Consider the following 21,295-nt stretch of genomic DNA (forward strand, 5'->3'; position numbering starts at 1 on the left):
TCGTGCCCATCTACTCTTGATATATTTCTTCGTTCTTCAAATGAACTAGCCGATCGAGCAAGCTAGCTTCTCTTGTTGGTTTCCAAATGAGTATAAAATGGATCCTGAATCGTCTCTAGTTAAACAAAAACTCTCGGGAAACGAAAGCAGCCCATTCATCTTGTAACCACATTCAGAAACAAGAATAAGATTCAGATTTTCGGTGTTCTTGAAACTAGTATTCATGAAATAACAACATATATAAACTAGTCCATTGTCTTAAAAACTTTTTGTCGCTGTATCCTGTTCTGGTCTTTGTTCCAGCCAGGTCAAAAACTTACCAGCAGGATGGAAAAGGTCTTCTCTGCAACATATTTACGCTTGTATTTGTTGTAACTTGTCAGGGTGGAAACATAGCCTTGCTTTCTGATAAACTTTTTTGACTTGTGAGCTTTTCGACAAGGCTTGTTAGTGGGATTGCATACCAACCACTGTCTGGCCAGAATCTGCATTAATTCATTAATCAAAACATTGTAATATATATATGAAGTGCGTAACAGCTAAATTAGAGAATATGTCTATTACGGGATGTAGTGTTGATAGCAGCAGACGGATATTAGTTTCCCTTCCAGCTGACCACAACCTGATGTCTTCATCCAATAGCTCGATCTCCATCTGTGTATTTATATAATAGAAAAAGAAAAGAAGCATCCATAAAAAATCTCATAACTAATTTCCAAATGAGTTAATTTTGCACTTCTGGGATGTTAATATACTCTTTCAAGTAAATGTTTATTGTTGACAATACTAGACATTGTTAGTTCAGGAGCTTAAATCATTTTCTGATTGTTCTACTTCCTCTCTTCTGGATTTATATGGTTCTTCTTCCTGCAAAGTAAAAGGGGAAATATACCACTGAATTACACCTATTCCCACTCTAAAATTTTTATTTCTCTCCTCATCAGAACAATATTCATATTCGGAAAATAACACAAATGAATTATTCAAAAGTAGTAGTGTCCCTCTCGATTCATTGTTAAAATAGGGTATCCTTAGAATGTGAAATCTGTAAGTTCAAAACTATGAGACGAACAACATTGGGGAACTTGGTTCTACAATACCTTGGAAGGTTTAATGATATACCTACGATCTAGCTACAATGCCATCGATGCTAAATGTCTTTAATTTTGACAATACAGCATCCAGCACATACCAAAGCTGACTAGTCTGTTGCTAGACGGCAGTGATCGATATACTGTTCTAAGAACTATACAAATATTTCATCATTCTATCACAATCCATTTGTTAATGCTTCGGGGGGGCTGAAGTGGTTTACCTTAGTCAATTGCCTTGTTCCATGTCCATCCATTGTTAGAACGCTGGCATGCAAACCCGACAAGACAAAAGGTAAGGAATAGGATAAAATGAGAAATGAGACACACAAGAATTTACGTGGTTCACCCAATTTGGGCTACGTCCACAAGCAAGTATGCTTTCTGATAAACTTTTTTGACTTGTGAGCTTTTCGACAAGGCTTGTTAGTGGGATTGCATACCAACCACTGTCTGGCCAGAATCTGCATTAATTCATTAATCAAAACATTGTAATATATATATGAAGTGCGTAACAGCTAAATTAGAGAATATGTCTATTACGGGATGTAGTGTTGATAGCAGCAGACGGATATTAGTTTCCCTTCCAGCTGACCACAACCTGATGTCTTCATCCAATAGCTCGATCTCCATCTGTGTATTTATATAATAGAAAAAGAAAAGAAGCATCCATAAAAAATCTCATAACTAATTTCCAAATGAGTTAATTTTGCACTTCTGGGATGTTAATATACTCTTTCAAGTAAATGTTTATTGTTGACAATACTAGACATTGTTAGTTCAGGAGCTTAAATCATTTTCTGATTGTTCTACTTCCTCTCTTCTGGATTTATATGGTTCTTCTTCCTGCAAAGTAAAAGGGGAAATATACCACTGAATTACACCTATTCCCACTCTAAAATTTTTATTTCTCTCCTCATCAGAACAATATTCATATTCGGAAAATAACACAAATGAATTATTCAAAAGTAGTAGTGTCCCTCTCGATTCATTGTTAAAATAGGGTATCCTTAGAATGTGAAATCTGTAAGTTCAAAACTATGAGACGAACAACATTGGGGAACTTGGTTCTACAATACCTTGGAAGGTTTAATGATATACCTACGATCTAGCTACAATGCCATCGATGCTAAATGTCTTTAATTTTGACAATACAGCATCCAGCACATACCAAAGCTGACTAGTCTGTTGCTAGACGGCAGTGATCGATATACTGTTCTAAGAACTATACAAATATTTCATCATTCTATCACAATCCATTTGTTAATGCTTTGGGGGGGACTGAAGTGGTTTACCTTAGTCAATTGCCTTGTTCCATGTCCATCCATTAGATGCCCAACAAAATCATGCATATTAGGCCTTTCTGCATGATTTCGATGACAAAGAGAAAGAACGTGTAAATTATAATAACGAATTCTCAATCAAATCTAAGAGAAGACATCAAGATATTTCTTCACCTTGCAGTTCATCTGAGTGGTGGTCTATCAAAACATTTTTATGCTGTCTGCCAAAAGATAGTGACTGGGATTTCTCCTTAGCCCATGCAATTGCTTCATCAATAGAAACTGCTTCGCCAGTTCCCTCTTGCTGATTAGAATTGTTCTCGATAACGTAAGAACTCATTACTTCATCTTCATCCCGTTCCATTTCTTCTTCTAGCATTGTATGACACTGTACACCAGCTTTTTCCGCCTCTGGTTCATGACATGGTGAAGAGACGGGAGTTGAGTTCTAAATCATCCAAAGAAACTCTGAGGCATCGGTATGAATGGGGTTCAAGATCACTAGTTGTTTCTGAGGATGAGCCCTGCCGTGAAACTTTAAAACAGGAGGAGTCTCTGAGATTCTCATTAATGTATTCATTTTTCCAGGTAATATGTGTCAGTATGATTGCATGAAAAAGATGGCATATCTCATTGCCTCGCAGATGGTTGTTCTTCAGGTCTCATCGTGTTTGAGTTCCATCTGTAAGGCACATTGATTGGCCTCCATAGATGAGAAGAAAATATTAGCATTCTTCATTTTCTAGATGCAAAACAGAGTGTATATAGTGTGCTTGTATATTTCTCACGCAACAACTGCAAATAAGAAAAAGAAAAGTTTCAACATGGTCTCCTTCAGGCATATCTGAATAGGATTGGGACACCACAAGGAAACTGGAAAAAAAAAATATTGACGTGAAGGATTTTCTAAAAAAAGGATGGCATAATTCTTTACTTCCACGCGGTTGCACTTTTATTTATGGATAAATATTGATAAATTAAAAACCCTCAAAGAAACTTTTTTTTTTTTAATTTACGAAATCCAGATAATGTTTATCTACCAAGAAGCCTAGAATAAAATTTGTTAATCAAGAAACATAATAATTTTTTTCATATGAAAACACCTAATTATATTACTTTTACTCAATATTAGAATTAGTCTATATATATATATATATATATATATATATACACGATAATCATACCCTTAGATGATCATTCTATTCTCCAACTAAAAAATAAAATTATTTCTTATAGATAAAGTTAGATAAATAATCTAATCACAACGTTAAATAAATAAAGTTAGATAGCTAATTATAAAACTCTCACTTAATATTATTAAATATATGTATTATAGGAAATATTGTGTCTTTTTTACTCAACTCTCACGTATCTAAACTGATCTTCTATTAAAACTAAAGTTACGATACCTTTATGATTTAGATTAATTAGACGGGGATATGCCACTTTATAACAAATAAATAAAAAAAACTAGTAACGAAACTAAAATTGATACTTCAAATTGAATAACCACCTAAACCAATCATTTGGAGGAAACGCAACAAACAAACAATACACTACAATATATGCATGTTTGCAATGATAAATTGTGAGCGATCACGTTACTGTTTGTTTGGTAATACAGATGTTTTTAAAAAAAAAATTAAAAATTTATTAAAATAATTTATTTTTTTATAATTTATTTTTATTTTTATTTTTAACATTAATACATCAAAATAATATTAAAAATACTTAAAAATTAATTTAATATTTTTTCAGGTAAAAAATACTACAATAAAATTAATAAATACAAATAGAAATATCAATAAAAAAAATTTAATGGTAAATTGTGGTGAATTATATTGATAGAATAGTCTCTTGTTACATCAATTGGCAAATACTAATAAATATATTCTCTTGATGTATACTGATTAGAATTATGAATAAAACAAATATAAAAAATATAATAATATATTATTAAGATAAATAAAATTACCAATAAAATTAACCTATTAATGAATTCCTTCTATAATACTGTAATACTGTTGGTGATATTTAATTTATTGGCCAATGACCCCCCTCTCCCCCTACTTCATTTTTTCTTTTTTTTTTTCTCAATTTCCTTCTATTTTATTATAAATCAACATCTTACCATAAATTCAGCAGCCCCTAATACTTAGTCAATTAGTATTTTTATTTTTATTTAAATTTTATTGAGAATTACCTACAACAAATAAGTAAAATTATCTAATTTTTACTTGAATTCAATTTTAAAATGTTAATTTTTATTGTATATATTTGCAATATAAGTATTTTATTTGGTTGTTGTGTTGTTTTATAACTTTTTTTCAATCAAGTTTGTTGCATGAACATATAATTTTTTCATGTTAGGATTTATTTAATATTTTAATATTTTAAAAAAAATTAAAAATATTTTTTTAAAAAAAAAAACTAATACAATGCAAAGAAACATTTTGTATCCTGCACTCGTTGCCTTCGTTGGTCTTTCAGTTTATGCGAGACAAAGAGATATTTTCAAATATTAGCATAAATTTCTATACACTATTCTGTAACTTCTGCAGTGCAAGAATCAATGAGTATTAACAATTTCAATGATAATTAAGCAAGAAAAAAGGTGTTTCTCAGAAAGAAAAAAAAAATAGAAAAACAAATCATATTAATAGTAAAAATTGCGTATATTTCATTTATTTTTAAATATTGAGTAGAAACCTAGTAGGGGTACATGAATTTCTTGGTGTAAAAATATGGATAAAAAAAATAAAATCAAAGGGTAACGATAGAACACTAAATTAAATTATTTGATAATGTTAAGTGTGAGTTGAAGGAAATTGAGGAATGTAAAATTTGTTTATGAGTTTAAATGATTATCATTCGCTTTCTCTAAAATTCCATAACAATCTTGCTTCTTTCTTCTTCCTTTTTATTCCTTACTTTACCCCGAAATTACACGATTGTGAAAAGTAAATAACGTTAAAAAGGGAATTATATTATTTTCAAACCGACGAACCATAAAGAAAATAGTTAAAAGTAGGTACCTGAGCTTTGAAGCAGAAGAAGACAAGGCAACGTCATCTCCAGTCACCGGCCGCCGTAGAGGATTGAGCTCCTTCGAACTAAGTACCGACGAAGAGTTCCATTTGGACTTGGAGTTTTCTCTTGACCATCTGCCCTCCTCCGATAACCCGAACACATCATTATAGAGCCCTTCTACCCTGTCCGGAATCCTGAATGCCGGCAAGCTGCACCCTCCATTGGTTTTCCCCGTAGACACAAACTCCGTAGGTGGCAGGGAAATCTGTTCGTAAGGAGAAGAAGAAGATCTGGTGGAGTCAGCAGAGAATTTGCGAGAAAGAACACTCCTTGGAGGCCCACCGAAAACGTCTGCGAAATCGTCTGGGTCTAATCTGGCTTCCATGAAATGTCTTGTGGTTGCAATATCCTCCATGGATCGGCGTCTTGGGACGCTTGGCATTGGCACTCCCATGCGCATTCGCCATGACTCGTCCATATATAATTGTTTCTGTGTTTATGTAATTAATGTTGCTGATAATACACACACGTGTTTTCATGTTTAGTATATGTAATCTCCCTCTTGCATCTTGTTATGAATTTATAAAAAAAATTATATATAAAAAAAAATTATATAGGGAAAAATAATTGTAATTCACAATATTTTCAAGAAAAACTATAATGCTAAATTTTTAATCAATTTAATATTAAAAAACTAAAATTAACAAAGATAATTTAAAAAAATCATACAAAAACAAAACAAAAAAAAACTATTAAGAGATATACTGTAACAATCTATAGGTTCTCATGAGAAAATTTACAATTATAATTTTCAACCAACTTAATATTAAAAATAATAAAATTGATAAAGATAGTTTTGTAAAAAATTACAAAAAAAAACAAATTATATGGAAAAATATTGTAGCAATTCATAATATTTTTTTAAAAAAAACTACAAAGTTAAATTCTCAACAAAAAATACTGTAGCAATTCATAATATTTTTTTTAAAAAAACTACAAAGTTAAATTCTCAACTAGCTTAATATGAAAAAAAAAATTAACAAAGACAATTCTGGAAAAAAAATCACAACAAAAAAAAAATTATGTGGAGAAATACTATAGCAATCCATAATTTTATTTTTTTTAACTACACAAATAAATGCTCAACTAACTAAATATTAAAAAATAAAATTAAAAAAAACATAAAAAAAGAAAAAAATGAGAAATAAAACATGTGGGGAAAATTAAAGTTAAATTTTTAATCAACTCAATATTAAAAAAATTAATAAATATAATTTAAAAAAATATGGAAAAAAACTTTAACAAAACAAAAATCATGTGAGGAAACATTATAACAATCCACGATATTTTTTTTAAAAAAATACAAAGCAAAATTCTTAACTAACTTAATATAAAAAAAAATCAACAAAAAAAAGAAACAAATTCATAAAAAAAAATCATGTAGGAAAACAATATAGCAATCCATAAAATCTTAAAGAATAAAATTACAAAACTAAATTCTCAACTAATTCAATATTAAAAAAAAAATAAAGATAATTTAATATATATATATATATATATATAAGAACAAGATAAATTTGGAAAAAAAACACATGTAAACAAAAAACAAAAAAAAATATAAGAAAAAGCTATAATACTTTGTGAGAATAGTTTTATAGCATTACATTACTTATGCATTAACATAAAGAAAGAAATGAAGCTGATCAAGAGCTGAAAGGTTTAATCATGCTTGTGTATTCAATGTGTGTCTATAAAAAAACGGAGAAATTAGTTTTATTTATTTAACTCAAGGCAGCGTTTTAGATAATTTTCATATCACCCTTTACTTAAACTTAAGAATACATTCTTTTTATGTATTTAAAGAAATTTAATAGATTTCTATGCTGGTTTTATATTTTATTTATTTATTAAAATAACTTAATTAATTTTTTCAAAGTAAAAACAGGGAACTAGTCTTTTTTTCCTTTCATAAAATGATTGAAAAAAACAATTAAAAAAATAAAGACTAAATTTGATTTAAAAAAAACTAACAAAATCAAATAACAAGGATGAAATCAAAAATAAACATTGTAAATAAACCAATTAAAAAAAAAACAAGGACTGAATCAAAAGAAATTGAAGGGCTAATATAAGTTTTTTTTCATGGTCAACATGCAATCCGATAAAAAAAAAAAAGTCAACTAGTATCAAACCATACTGCACTATTAGACATGTGACACCTAAGAAGAACAAGAAGCTTAATTTCAATCATTGTTATGAGCTGTATATGCCACCCAAAGACAACAAAGCAACTACTTGATGAAACATGCCAAGTATACTTTAACAATCCTTTTCACGTGCACAAAATAAAAAATGATCTAATGACTAAACATCATCAACAATAATATATATATATATATAAAATGATAAAGGTAATGGAGTAACTCAATTGCTCATAAAATTATATATATATATATATAAAAAAAACAAAAATGCCCTTTGTAACTAAATAACAATAACAAAAAAAAAAGCTATTCGAAAATGAGAATTAAGTTCTTAAAGTCAAGGCTAACAACAAATTTGCATAATAAAGATAGATGCGTGATTCAATTGTTCATGATAAAACTAAAATTATCATACGGTTATGGACCAAAGATTATAATTGCTTACTCTCAAAGGGCAATATAGTAATTGTAATGTTATAATAAAAAGATAGTGTTGCTCAAACAAATAAAGATTAACAAGTTGATCGTGTGTAAGATTATCCTGCCTTTCAAGTAAAGCTTTAAACATTGAAGGATAAAGAGAAAAAATAATTTACTGTAATCCTAGACTACTAGTATTTTAATTAGTTTCAAACTCTTTATATATATATATCATTTCACATATTTTGTTAATTTATTTTATAAAATATAAATATTATCTTTTTATTTTTCAATTAAAATAATCATAATATATATATAAAAAATCCATAACATTATTTCTTTTCTGTTGCGATTAAAAATTTATTTAAAATACTACCCGCAGTATGGCGCGGGTGGAAAGAGGGGACTAGCTGATTGTTCCGTTGGTGCAAAAGCGGAAGTTTATTTTGCAATTAGTCTCTGAAAGTAGTGGTCGACGAACCCATATAGCTGACTGGGCTGGACCACTAAGACAAGGGCTGTCTCTCCGGCAACGGACCTTTCTCTCCGGCAGGAAGCTTTGAATATCGGGTGGGGACAGGAGGAGTGAAAATCAATGGCTGCAGTGACAAGCGCAATCGAAACATCTGATTGACTGATGTGAGAGCTTTGATAGTATACGAGTGTAGGGCACTTGGCATGACTTCTGCACGTGATTCATGATCGACTTCATAACATAATTAGAGAACATGACTTCCGCACAACCTTAATAATATTTGGCATTTAACTATTAAACCCTCCTTTCCTTTTACTTAGCGCCATTCCATAAGAAATTTAACGTCAATTTCACATTAACCAGGACAAAAACAACAGAATTATCTTGTGTAGGTTCAACTTCAGAAGTCACTAACAGTCAGAGCTCCAAACCTCTTACTTTTATCTGAATCTTGTCGATTTTATCTCGAACATAATAACATGACCCTACCATCCATTTATCAAAAACATTCCATTTAAATCCAAACATTATTTTCACTCATTAATTCTTGTTATTCTCCCCAAGCCCTAACTTGCAGCTTTAGCTCACACAATGTTCTTATTTTGGCACTACAGCAGTTGTGAATTATGACTTAACTGAAACCTACTTTGCAGTCTCTTTGGCAGGAAACAACGAAAACAGAGAGATCATAAGCAAATGGGAAAAAAATAGGTTACTTGTTACCGGTGGATGGATGACAATCTGATATCAACTAAGTTTAGGACAAAATTGATGGTGCTACAAGGTTTGGGGACTATACTGATAATGGAGTCGTACTAGCCGGACTGGATTGATGTAAGATGATAAAACAAAAGGCACCAAAAAACAAAACAAAGGGCAGCATGAGAACCGAGCGTTCAAATGACACAGGAGCTGTTAAATCGGCCGTAAAATAAGAATAAAACTAACCTCTATTTGAACATTAATCGTGCATTTTGAGGTGTGAATGCTCCAATTCTCGTGGCTGGTGAAAATGCCAGTCTGCCTGCTTACCTCTCCAAACTTCTATAACCCACTGGCGGAGCTTATTTTCCTTCCTTTTTTTTTTTTTTTTTTTTTGTGAATCAATTTCGGCCCTTGTCTCAGGTGACTCAACGATCAAATAGCAGCAGGGAAGTGTCAAAAGAGGAGGCAGAATACGCTTTACAATTACAGTATTGATTTCAGCAAAAATAAACATACTGTACATTAATCTGACCAGGATTGAACATCTGCCCCTCGGATAGAACAGAAGTTTCCTGTGCCATTTACAAGGCCACAATTGGTGTGAGAGTGTGTTAGGCCAAGTAATTGTATATCTGAGGATTGCTCTTGTCTCGCTCAAGGTAATCCCTGTCGATAAGGCTTTCTATCCTTTTCTTCAAATCAGCTGGCTTTATAGGAAACTTCAGCTGTTCACAACATACAATTTTTTTTTCATCAATATTAATATCCATCCATTCACTGCATGGGAGTTTCAGAATGGGGCAACCCATTTTTCTCACCCAGTTCATCTATCAAACTGACTAATCATGGTACATTCTGGTGATGCTTTATAAAGTTAAAATGAGATCACCGACTAATCATGGTACATTCTGGTGATGTTTTATAAAGTTAAAATGAGATCACCGGCACCCAACTCTACCATACGTTGGTGTCATGTGATAGTAACCTGAGACTTTAGATCCTAAGGGTGGTCAGGGGTCACATCTTATGCCAATGCTTAAGACCAGTGATGAATCTAGAGGGTGGTCAAAGGTCACCACGCCCCCCACCTCAACCAAAAAAAAAAAACAGAGAGAGAGAGAAAAGAGAAGATATGTTTATAACTTACATCCTAGCACTTCCTTGCTTCATTATCCCTACTCAAGACTACAACAACAATGACAACAATAACAAAAAAAAAGAAGGAAATTTACCTGCTGGAATAGTTCAGTTATAAGAAGTGTGTGACTTAGAACCTTCCTTGTCTTCATTATCCGGACAATCGCGGCATCAACCTGGAATATATTAAGTAATTATTACAAACATTAAAAGCACAAAGTTCACAACTTTGTTAAATGTCCATCACAAGAAACTGTTATAATAAAAATGGAACTTGAGTGAAGGTTAACCTGGTATTGACGATCCTGAAATACTCTCTCAGTGGTGCTTGTGTTCTCCTCTACGGTTTCCTTCATCTGGATGGCATTTACCTGCATCCCCAAACAACTCTTAGCTTAAACATCCAAAATCCAGCTAAGGAAAAGCACAGCACTTGACTTGGCATTAGCCATGCTCATGCAATTCAGACAACATGATATTATTACTATAGATAGGTATGAAACAGACATACCTTTATTCGATAGAGTGGAGCAGCAAATCCTTCATTGAACACAAAGGAATCATCATCCTCCACATCCCTCCCTTTGGGCAACTGTAAACCATAAATTCTATAATAATAAGGGGAAGAGATAAGGAAAACCCAACATTTAACAATTTTATAAGCATTCGTAAGAACTCAAACACACAAAAATCATGATGCACATAATCATCACCTACCTTCTGCAGGACACGAACTTTTCCACACGCCAGAGACTGCAAAGTCCTTCTAAGTTCCTTGTCTTCTATGCCAGTAGAGTCTTTGATATCTTGAAAACCAAGCTTTTGGGCATCATTAAACAGCATCAGAACAACAGTCTGGAATATAAGGGACAGGATGGTAAGCTATTAGAACAAATCCACCTGTGCAGGTTGCATCAATAAAAACAAATGACAGTAAGAGACATCAAAAGTGCAATGCATTGAAAACTAAACAAGACTGACCTGAAATAGAGAAACTGCCAGCTCCTTTTTACCTTTCGGAAACTCAGCTTTCAACACACAATGACCCAATGAATTTTGCCACATTAAGCGTCTTCCACTATACTTGCTTAAGTAGAATTCTTTGAATATATCCTACACATAAGGCAATTGTTTATTCAATATTTTAGTAGGTGGAAATGGATAGAAAAAAATCAGTATCTTGTGCAATACCTGATAAACGTTCAGCTCATGAGGAAGCCTAACATCCATGGGTGGATATGTGGGCCAGTACCTGCAGAGCAACCAACCAAACATAAATTAAACTTTGTTGGAAATAAGGGACTAAATATATAAAAATTTAAATCAAATACAGGCTATTAGGATCTAAACCTACCCAGTAGTTAAGACATGTACACTCATTTCAATTCCTGATGGAAGTTTAGTCCTGGCCTGAGATGATTGTTTAAAGGACTCATTTATCTCCTTTGACAGTTCAATATCCTGGAAAAGTAATGCCAAGAAAAAGAAAGTGGTAAATATGCAGCCATTTTCATCATTGGTAACCAACCCACATGACATTACTAAATTAATAAAAGAGAAGACATTAGGATTTAATAGCCCACAATAGCATGGAACGCACTTCTAATGGGCTATATAAGAAATTCAAAGCAGTAGTTGCTCCCCAACAAATCAAATTCAATAAACTAATATCCATGTATGAAACCACCATCAAACTGCAAGAGAAATTCTTTTTCTTAGGAAAACAAATGCTCTCATTATACTAGTACATTACATTTAAATTGACTCTTAAGTTCATACCCTTACCTCTCTTAACACTCGTATCAACTACCTTGAAGTAATAACATGACCCTGTGGCACTCTCATGAAGTCCAATCAAGCACCATTTCAACAAAATTATATACACGTGCAACAGTCAAGAAATGTGTGTTACAGTCACAAGATGACCTACCTCATTGTTTAGAATTAAAGGTAACATTCACTGTTTGTCTTCTATTAATTCCATTTTTAGGTTTGCATGCATGATATGTTAGAGGGATTGGATATGCTTGTGGAAGAGGCAAACGTAGCACATATGCTGACATTTTACACTACTAGTGCAATGCGGCAAAACTAAAAGCGAGTGAGAGGGATATAAAGTTCACTCCATGTTAATCTTAGCCACCAGTTCATATTACCAACTCTTGTTAGTGTCCCATCATAAATGCATTCTTGGGAGGCATGACAGCTTCACAAATTATGTTGGCTAAAAATAAACTACTTGATATGGTTCAGCCATGGATTTCTCATGAAGGACCTTTGATTTTGTACTTGAGTTTGATGGGGAGGCCATTCAGCCAAAATTAAGTTTTTTCATGGAATTTAGCTTGTGTTCCATTCAGCTATGATAGGTTTTTGGAATGGGATAGTTTTAGCTAGCCTTGGTTTATGCATGATAATGGGATCAGTCCAATCTCTTCAATGGTTCATTCGGTCAAATCAAGTCAGCCCATGTATAGGTCTGATTTGGGCAGCAAAGTAAGCTTACTGGGAGCTTGAACTAGGTTTGATTTTGGTTATATTATGAGTATGGGTTGAGGCCACATGGGGTCCGAAGTTGGCTTGGGCTAATTAAGATATTGAGATTCTTACAAGGATCAACAAAATATTCTTCTAAAATTGAAAGGAAAATTCGTTTATTATTATCCCTATTATTTAGGAGAATATTTAGTAATAAAGGAGGAAGTTTCCTAGTCATGCAAGAAAACAAAAGGAAGCTGTCAGAATTGAATCCTAGACTTGGAAAGATTATTTAATGCTAAAGATTTGATTGGGCGGCTTCAAAGAGGAATTTCTAAGAATGTATTCCATGTTCTGAAGGAAATCCTAGTTCAACAAGGAAAGAAAACTTCAATTAAATTCCTAATCAGATCAGATTTCCAGATCAGATTTCCTAGCATCAAAAGGACTTTAAAAATTGGCTATGCAATCCTAGAATATCTAGGAAGGTGGATCTCGGCCAAAAGTTACTTAAGCTAGTGAATTAAAATATTTTTTCTTATTTTTCTTTCTATTATATGCGGCATCCACAAGCTACTATTCAGACTTGTTGTTTTCATTATTCTATGTTTGAGCTTAATTAATACTTTGGTTTTCAGCTAAGATTCAAAACTTGTTTGTATTAGGGTTTGAGCTTACTAGTAAAAGTTTTAGGTCAGTTTTTTAAGAGGGTCAATTTAGCCCACAAGAGTAGATTCATTAGGATTAATTTCTCAAAACTATTTAAACACACGTAAAGCCTAAATTTTGAAAGAAAAAACTTTAAATGAATAATACTTCTGAACTTTTCAGTTTTAATATGAAGAAGATTTTTGTATTCTTTGGTTATTGAACGAACTAAATCTGACTTGTCAAAAATTAACTAACTTTGTGGTATCAGTCGACTTCATTCCAATAATGCTAGTACTATAAGACAAGTTTCCATTGTATTACAATTCTATCAAACCTCTTTCAGCTTTCCAAAATCAAATCTCAATCTTAGTTGTGGGTTGTGTGACCATGTAATCGCAAAGTTCACATCACTACCATCCTCTTTAGAAGTTTCAATGAGAAAAATAGAACAAACAAGAATCTAGAATGAACTTAAATAAATAGTTCAGACCTTAAACATTCCTTCAAGCTTGTTTGTAAACTGGCTGCCACATTCAATCTTCAGCTGCAATGACAATGCAAACATATTAACTTGATTGATAGAAAAAAATTACTTGGTGAAACATGTACTCGTAAAAATTGCCATGCTTAACCTTAGATATCATAGATTTCTCTGCATCAATAGAAGCACTTTTTCCCAACAGCAGTCTTTTTGCAAGATCCTTCTTATAAAATGCTTCAAACACATCCTTACCCTTCATAAACAAAAAGATAAAAAAAAAAAAAATAAAAAAAAATAGATAGCTGTGTCTAACATTCCCAAAAGACCAGAAATATGATAGTAAAGAAAAATCTGTTGAGCTAGCAGGAAAAAAAAAAAAAACTTTCTTTAACACCAAGACTACCTGAATAAACCTGAATAAAACCAAAACTTTCTCAAGTGTACCCTCCAACTCCTCCTCAGAAGTACCCTTATTCCCAGCACGAAGCTTCCCATCCAAAAATTTTGCTATCAGCTCAGCAGGATGGTTCTATCAAATGGAGAACAAAAATGGATATTTATGTAGGAAGTTGAAAACAACACTATAGAATCAATTTTGACAACTGAGTAATGAAAAACTCATGGCACTCTGAAAAACAACGATTTATGGAATTTCATCATCTGAGATTGACATTAACAATTAGATAAATAAGCATATGCCAAAAAAAAAGTTGCCAATAAATAGAGGAACCCTCAAGGATACACATTCCCATGATGAAATCAACTGTAAGCAGAAACACACTTTTTTTTAAAAAAAGAACAATATAGACAGCACTATCAAGAATAATATACATTTCTTTTGGAGTGGAGTGTGAGGTTATGTTATTTATATCTTCAACAAGAAATCACCACATTTCATCATGTCAATCTCAGATGATGAATCATCATAAGAGCATAATGAAAGTGTACAACATCCTTGCACAGAAAGAATACAAGTTGTATGAAATTTCATTGCTTGTGTTTATGCATACATGCAAAACATCTAATAATATGCCAGATAAATCCCAGGAATTGAAATGGAACAAAGAAGAAGAAAAACAAGAAAGGAAAAGAGCAGTGATGATCACGAGTACAAATGACCATCCCACAACTGATCTATTATTGCCTAAATATCTATTTCCATAAATCCGGTGAAATTGTTTTAACATTACAATCTAATACTAGGGGAATTTTTTCAGTTGGTCATTAACTTAGCGGCTGCTTAGCCTTGTTATGTGGTTGCAGACAACATAGGTGTCATTGAATACCAATTTTCCCACGGTAAAGAAGATGGATAGTTCAACCTCCTCTCCACCTCCTTTTCTTCCAAGAAGAAAAGAATAATTCCATCACTAGTAACAGGAAGAGGATAGCAATAACAAGGACCAAGCACTCCAAATGATTTAGTTTTTCTTTCTTTCTTTTTCTTTTTTATACCCAAATATTCAGTGTGTATCCAAATTCAATGATAGATAATACTCCATGCATATCCTCTAACATCTATTAGGAAGCAATGCATCAGGGGAGGCCTTTCCAAAGGATTAAAAAAATGTACATGAAAAGTTTCTAGAAAATTTTGGCTCTTTCATTCATAATGAGAAATGTTGAAAGGACTTCCAGTTGAAGAGCAATGCATCGTACTTTTCCATAAGGAACAACCACTCAGTAGAAACACATAATAGACAAGGACATTTTCTATTATACATGTAAGAAGACTCATGCACAATTTGGCTTGCTACTTGCACAACAATGCGATGAGTTACTAGACTTGGCAAAGTGGCCAACTATAACTTGCTCTAAACTGATAAAATTACTGCCTAATTATACATATCATCTTCAAAGGAATTTTTGACACTGGTAGATATTTACTTCATGCAAGAGCCAATTTAGTCTCTATGCCATAACTTTTCCACAACCTGATCACTACATTCCAAAACCCTTCATAAAGATAAAAACCTAGAAATTCTCTATTTTCCCAAAACCTAGCCCTAGTGTTGTTAAAAGTGCAACTTTGGTGCTGGACACAAAGCTAGGAGGCCAAAGCACTTCTCAAACCCTAGGTGAGGCGCCTTCAACTAGGATTCCAAAGGTTGCTCAAGAAGCACAGAAAAAGATTGAAAAACAAAACACATGGCTGGGTGAAGATGCCACCTGTTTCATTTTCATATCAAGTTTTACAAGGGCATGCGATGTTATTTAAAAATTTATGTGATTTAATTTATGATCTACAGTGGTTTGACATAAAAAAAAGATAACACTTTTAATGCGACTTTCTTATAAATAGTACAGTTACTCGGTATATTTTGTAAGCAAAGGATAGAATGATTTGTGATGTTTTTTTTTCCCAAGAAACCAAGAAGAAAAAAGGAAAAGATAAATTATCATACATTAGGTATTGTAGGCATGTGCCTTGCTTTGTTCAAGTATACACCGCTCCAAGAGCCCTTAGTAGTTAACTTACCTAGTGCTATCAATAACATTTGCCAACCAATAAATAAGCTAGTGCAACATTTCTCAACCAATAAATAAGCATTTGGGCCTGTTTGGTATTGATGAGTTGTGCTGTGTGGCTAGTGTGCTGAGGTGTGACATGAAAGTGACACCAAAAAAGGCAATTTTTGGTAACTGCTAAGTATTAAAAGTATAATATTTTTACTCAACAGACCCAACAGTAAGTTGCCTGGCTTTTGGTTGAACAAAGGGTTACCTTGCTTTGATCCAAAAACAAAGTGGTGCCCATACAAAGAGGCTAGTGCTTTTCTTTTTTTCAAGACAAGCACCCTAACCAAACACTGTGTTAAGAATCAAAAGCAGCTAAATGAAACTGAGAGCAATACCAAACAGACTACTCCCCCTCCTACATCAAAATACTAGGAGAATCTCACCCTATGATATCTCAAGAAAGATATTAGTGTAAATCATATCAGGGGACATTTTTGGAAAGTAGAGGCATATTACTAATGTGATAGAAGACTAGCATATTATCCCAATATCAATTTTGATTGAACACTAGTCTGATTCTGCCAATTCATGATGTGTCATTTTGGTGAATGACACTGCAAGCGCAAATAACTGCACAATAAAATTTAAAGAAAACTTAATACAACTCTGATCACTATAATATTTCCATTTTTATTGCAAATTCTACCATTAAATACTTCAGATAGGTATGTATATATTGAAAATTCCACCATTCAAATACTTCAGATATGTCTGAGGCCCAGAGAAGATTTGTCTTAGTTTCAGAAAATCTGCAAACTAAGAGATAAGAAACTTGGTGACATTTCTTAACAAATATGTTTAAGCCTGTCTTTATTACATTTCAAGTGTTTTAAGCAAAAGACTTAGGACATTCATGGAAAAGTTCAATGGCTTTCATTTTAACTCTCTTACCTGCATAACGTTTTAAGATCTAATAATTGCTTTTAACCAAAAAGTTCAATGCATAATCAGTGGCCGCATGTAACAAAATGATGAACACGCCTACCATTTTCTGGCTAGTTTCATTCATATTTTTTTCTCCACTTAGTCTTTCTAAAAGGTATGCATTGTCATTCACTTGTTTATTGCTTACTTTCCTAATTCATCATCATTTACCTTTTATTTTATTTGTCCTTTCATTTTCTTCCAACATGACAATGGTGAAAGCTTAGTATAGATTTGAGCCCAACTTTTCATGGGGTTTGATTATCTGAAATCTACTGTAAATTGGATGCAAAAAAGTATTTCATTTTTTTCTTCTTTTAGAAATTTTCAATTACTTTTATTAAGGATATCTTTAATTTTTAATAAGATTTTGCAGTAATCTCATGCAGCAAACAGGTGATAAGCTTACTTTTACATGTTAATAGTAGCATCTAGTACTGCAACCAATTAAGATCAAACCAACAGAGTGATAGACTAACCTGACGAAGATTAATTAAATGCTCATATGCATCCTTTATGGTGATGCAAAATCCTTCGTTCTTGGAGAAGCTTTCTTCCCATATTAAATCAAGACAAGCCTTAAACTCTAACAAGGAGGAAACCATATCCTTGTCTTTCTCTTCATCCATGACAATGCCCTGCCCTGTTCTTCGGATGTACATGCTAAGGGCCTGCCTTAATGATTCAAGGGCATTGACCCTTAAGAACAGTGAGTAGATCCTCTTAAGGTCCTCAATCCGATGTCCATTCATAAGCATCATGAACCCCTGGACAGATCATGGAGACAAATAGTTATTCAAGCAACACAAATAGATTGCTCTTTAGAAGGAGGCTATGTATAACTAAAGGGCATTTGCACCTTATCAAGAATAGCAGATATATGGCGTTCAAGTAGCTGCCTTTCTGCAGTTGCTATTAGTGGCTTTTTAGTGCTTGAATCAAGGTAAATCTTGCATCGATCTTGTTCTTCATTCAATCTCGACTGCAGGAATATGTGACAAACCAAATTTTCCAGCAGTAAACAAATATTAAGTAACAGAAATGACATAAAAGCTGTAGCTAAAACTAAAATTGATTTTCATAACTACTTTAATCCCGAATAATATCAAAGGAGAAACAAAAGGCACCTCCACATGCTTCAAGTAATCCGGAACATCTGATTGCTGCATGTATGTCATGCCTTCGGCAGCATAAAATTCAGATGTGCGCTCAAGGAATGGTCTTTCAAAACTTTCTGCATAAATTCCTAGTGAAGTGAACATCTTCAAAAGATGGCCAAGGGGTTTCCTATTAACTGTTTCACCTAATCTGCAATCACAAGAAAAGGATCTCTATGAAGTGTCCAAGAAGAAAAAAAAATAATGATGCTTCAAAACACTCCAATAATCTAATGTCACAAAGTTCTCATTTGCAAGATTTGTGACCACTCCAATGATTGAACTCCAATAATGTAATAGAAAACAAATTTCCTTTTTCCAATCTATGGGAAAGAGAGTGGATGTTTTACTTTCAATTTGATTTACAGATTAGTTTTCACTTATCTTGACAATTCATTTTTTGTCACTCCATATTTGATAATCCAATTGGAGAATGAAAGCATATCTTTACGTTACAGATTGCAAGGAGTCTGCATTCCAGACACGTGTTGACAATGGTTCATCAAACTTGACTCTTTATAGTAGCTCAGTTAATTGTAGAATTAGCTTTGAAAGAAATTGAAAGCACCCCATACACATACAGGATATTAAAGTTTCCCAGACATGTTGAACCTATTGACAGAAAACTAGAAACCATATATATATGTTAAGACTAATATCTTAGTTTTTCGAAGTACCTTTCCCTCTCAATCATTTGCAAGAGGCCGGTGACGGTTTTGTGCTCAACTTCAGGAGACAAAGAAAGATGTTTTTGGAAAAGCTGCAAACCCATGTCCCACAATGAACGTGCATTAGGAGTTTGTTTCAGATATGTTCTGTCCAGATACAAGGCTATACTACGAATCATCAACATCTGGTCACAGAGATCATGCCAACACTCCTCAACAAGCTTTAAGAAGACAACCAAATCTGGGCTTTGACCAACTAAGGATTGTAATGCTGCAGATATATGTGTTTCACACTCTTTTTCAATGCGCAGATAGAGATTCCCCCCCATCTTATGCAGACAAAGATCAGTGACGGCCTAAAAAAACAGGATGATGAATACCAAAACCAATAAAAACCACATTCGCATTGACAAATTGCTACATTGAGTTGAAACAAGGGTAGAGATCATACAAGGAGAAAGAAACATAGGAGTACATACTTGATAAAGCTTCTCCAAGTCACAAGGAGCTGGTTGTTTCAAGAATATAGCCTTAATAGCTGACTGCAGCTTTGCCCATGTGTCCTCCTCAAAATTTGTAGGCAGAGTTGGTTTAGCTTCACGAAAATAATAAAATCAGTTAAAGATGAAGCATACCTGGCATCAAATTTTATTTCGATTTGTAATTCCAGAATCTAGATTTCAATAATGCTACTAAATCCAACTCCATTCATTCATAATCACAGAAAAACCAGAAGTAAAAGGAAAAAGGCTCATTAAAGAAGAATGACACGCCAATTCATCAATTGCATTAATGTGTACAAATTATTTCCTTAAAATTCATTCAATCTACAATTATTTTCATGCACGAAAATGAGCTCGTACAATTGAGCTAGATGAGCGGGGGCTCAAGAAAAAGTGTTGAGAGGGAGAGCTTAGTTAACGAGAAAAAGAAGTGATGTTACCCCGACATATAAACGAATGAAAAAAACAATACTTAATATTTCCAAGCTTTTGACGTAACATGTATACATGTAGGAAACCAACCTTAAAGAATATAGAATCATTCCAAGTTACAAAAAATTCATGTAACCATGGTGCAAATCCTTAGCAGCAGCAATTTGTATAAATAACAAATTCCGAAAGAAGCTAATTGAACTGCAATTAATTATCCAGATCCAAAATAGAAAGAAAACATAGGGTTTTCTGTTTACAATTGCTTAGCTCACTCCTAAAATGAAATCAAACAACCAAATTAAGCTATGCAGTAACGAGATCCCAATATCCAAACAAATTCTACTCTCCACGACCAACATGTTATCCACATTAATTTAGTGGTTAATATAAGCAAAACCCTTAAATCATGCAAACGAGTTGAGCAGTTGTTACCCTTGACGAGCTTAATTACGAGCTTTTTAGCGGGTTGTGGAGGGGTGGCTTTTTTGCGAGATAAATTAGCAGCGGCGGGAGGAGTGCGGTAGTCGACGAGCTTGAGATCGTCGTCGAGAGACATGGAAGAAGGATCGAAGACGACATCGTCAGAGTGATAGAGGCCGTTTTTGTTGTGGTCGAGAGGAGAACAGGCGGAGGCGGCCTGGGACTTGGCCTTCTTCATTGGAAGGAAATTATTTGAGGCAGAAGTGCTGGCTGTGGCTGTGGTTGAGCGTTTGGTGGGGAGAGACATTAACAAAACAAAGTGGTCTCTGTGTTCATCAAGAGGGCATCGTTTTGTATACTATCACCCTAGAAGAAAGAAGGGAAGATAGAAAAAAGACGGGAAGATGGAAAAGGTAAATAAAGATTTCAGAAGAAAATAGCAATTGGCCAAATAACACAGCGAGAAGTAAAGTTTGAAATATACCATGATTGGAAAATAAAGTAATTGTTGATGAAAAACGCAATATTTTTCAAAGAATTGTTAGAGAAAAAATGAATAAATAAATAAATTTTAAAGGCATGTTACAGCTACATTACAAAATCATCTTTAGTGAACTGGAAATATCATGAGATGAATACAATAGTATCAAAAAAAAATTGTTAATAATTACTTGATTAAATCACTCTTTTTGTTGAAAATAAGTGACAAATTATAA

The 21,295-nt window shown here is 33.1% G+C and overlaps 3 protein-coding genes and 1 long non-coding RNA gene across 5 annotated transcripts; 1 reads left to right on the top strand and 3 right to left on the bottom strand.

Moving 5' to 3' along the window:
• Positions 1–320: 320 nt before the first annotated feature.
• Positions 321–2,980, bottom strand: LOC105115924 (uncharacterized; the record flags this gene model as incomplete). Its single annotated transcript, XM_011013008.1, has 7 exons — positions 2,549–2,980; positions 2,387–2,454; positions 1,635–1,724; positions 1,455–1,555; positions 1,316–1,358; positions 565–654; positions 321–470 (listed from the first exon to the last, which is right to left on the bottom strand). Coding segments are annotated over exons 1-7 (747 nt in total), but the record flags the coding sequence as incomplete, so codon positions are not given.
• Positions 2,981–4,908: 1,928 nt separating this feature from the next.
• Positions 4,909–6,016, bottom strand: LOC105115925 (uncharacterized). Its single transcript, XM_011013009.1, has 3 exons — positions 5,996–6,016; positions 5,382–5,884; positions 4,909–4,929 (listed from the first exon to the last, which is right to left on the bottom strand). Exons 2-3 carry the CDS (start codon positions 5,880–5,882, stop codon positions 4,909–4,911), a joined length of 522 nt encoding a protein of 173 aa, XP_011011311.1. The 5' UTR covers positions 5,883–5,884; positions 5,996–6,016.
• A 3,419-nt stretch (positions 6,017–9,435) lies between these two features.
• Positions 9,436–21,004, bottom strand: LOC105115922 (cullin-4-like). 2 transcript variants are annotated; one of them, XM_011013006.1, is made up of 17 exons: positions 20,592–21,002; positions 19,704–19,819; positions 19,234–19,580; positions 18,527–18,707; positions 18,259–18,381; positions 17,879–18,166; positions 14,359–14,484; positions 14,107–14,208; positions 13,965–14,018; positions 11,700–11,806; positions 11,537–11,597; positions 11,327–11,458; positions 11,063–11,200; positions 10,857–10,937; positions 10,636–10,716; positions 10,441–10,521; positions 9,436–9,933 (listed from the first exon to the last, which is right to left on the bottom strand). In XM_011013006.1, the coding sequence occupies exons 1-17, from the start codon at positions 20,884–20,886 to the stop codon at positions 9,820–9,822; spliced, it is 2,427 nt and encodes an 808-aa protein (XP_011011308.1). In that variant the 5' UTR covers positions 20,887–21,002; the 3' UTR covers positions 9,436–9,819. The 2 variants fall into 2 exon arrangements, with proteins under 2 accessions (XP_011011308.1, XP_011011309.1); XM_011013007.1 differs by lacking the exons at positions 9,436–9,933; positions 10,441–10,521; positions 10,636–10,716; positions 10,857–10,937 and having other exon boundaries at positions 11,093–11,245; positions 11,359–11,458; positions 20,592–21,004.
• Positions 10,007–10,295, top strand: LOC105115923 (uncharacterized). Its single transcript, XR_840446.1, has 2 exons — positions 10,007–10,060; positions 10,114–10,295. It is a non-coding gene; the product is annotated as an uncharacterized LOC105115923 (long non-coding RNA).
• Positions 21,005–21,295: the final 291 nt, after the last annotated feature.

This window comes from Populus euphratica, unplaced genomic scaffold, assembly GCF_000495115.2.
Source record: "Populus euphratica unplaced genomic scaffold, PopEup_1.0 scaffold813.1, whole genome shotgun sequence".
Lineage (NCBI taxonomy): Eukaryota > Viridiplantae > Streptophyta > Magnoliopsida > Malpighiales > Salicaceae > Populus > Populus euphratica.

Bases quoted from the DNA above. Each gene is read 5' to 3' on its own strand.
- LOC105115925 (XM_011013009.1), bottom strand. From the start codon at position 5,882: ATGGACGAGTCATGGCGAATGCGCATGGGAGTGCCAATGCCAAGCGTC. The intron at 4,930-5,381 runs GTTCGTCGGTTT...CTTGCACTGCAG, and splicing joins TTTTAACTATTTTCTTTATG to AAGTTACAGAATAGTGTATA.
- LOC105115922 (XM_011013006.1), bottom strand. From the start codon at position 20,886: ATGTCTCTCCCCACCAAACGCTCAACCACAGCCACAGCCAGCACTTCT. The intron at 18,382-18,526 runs GTGCCTTTTGTT...ATATTCCTGCAG, and splicing joins ATTACTTGAAGCATGTGGAG to TCGAGATTGAATGAAGAACA. The intron at 10,717-10,856 runs GTATGTCTGTTT...TTGGGGATGCAG, and splicing joins CTCCACTCTATCGAATAAAG to GTAAATGCCATCCAGATGAA.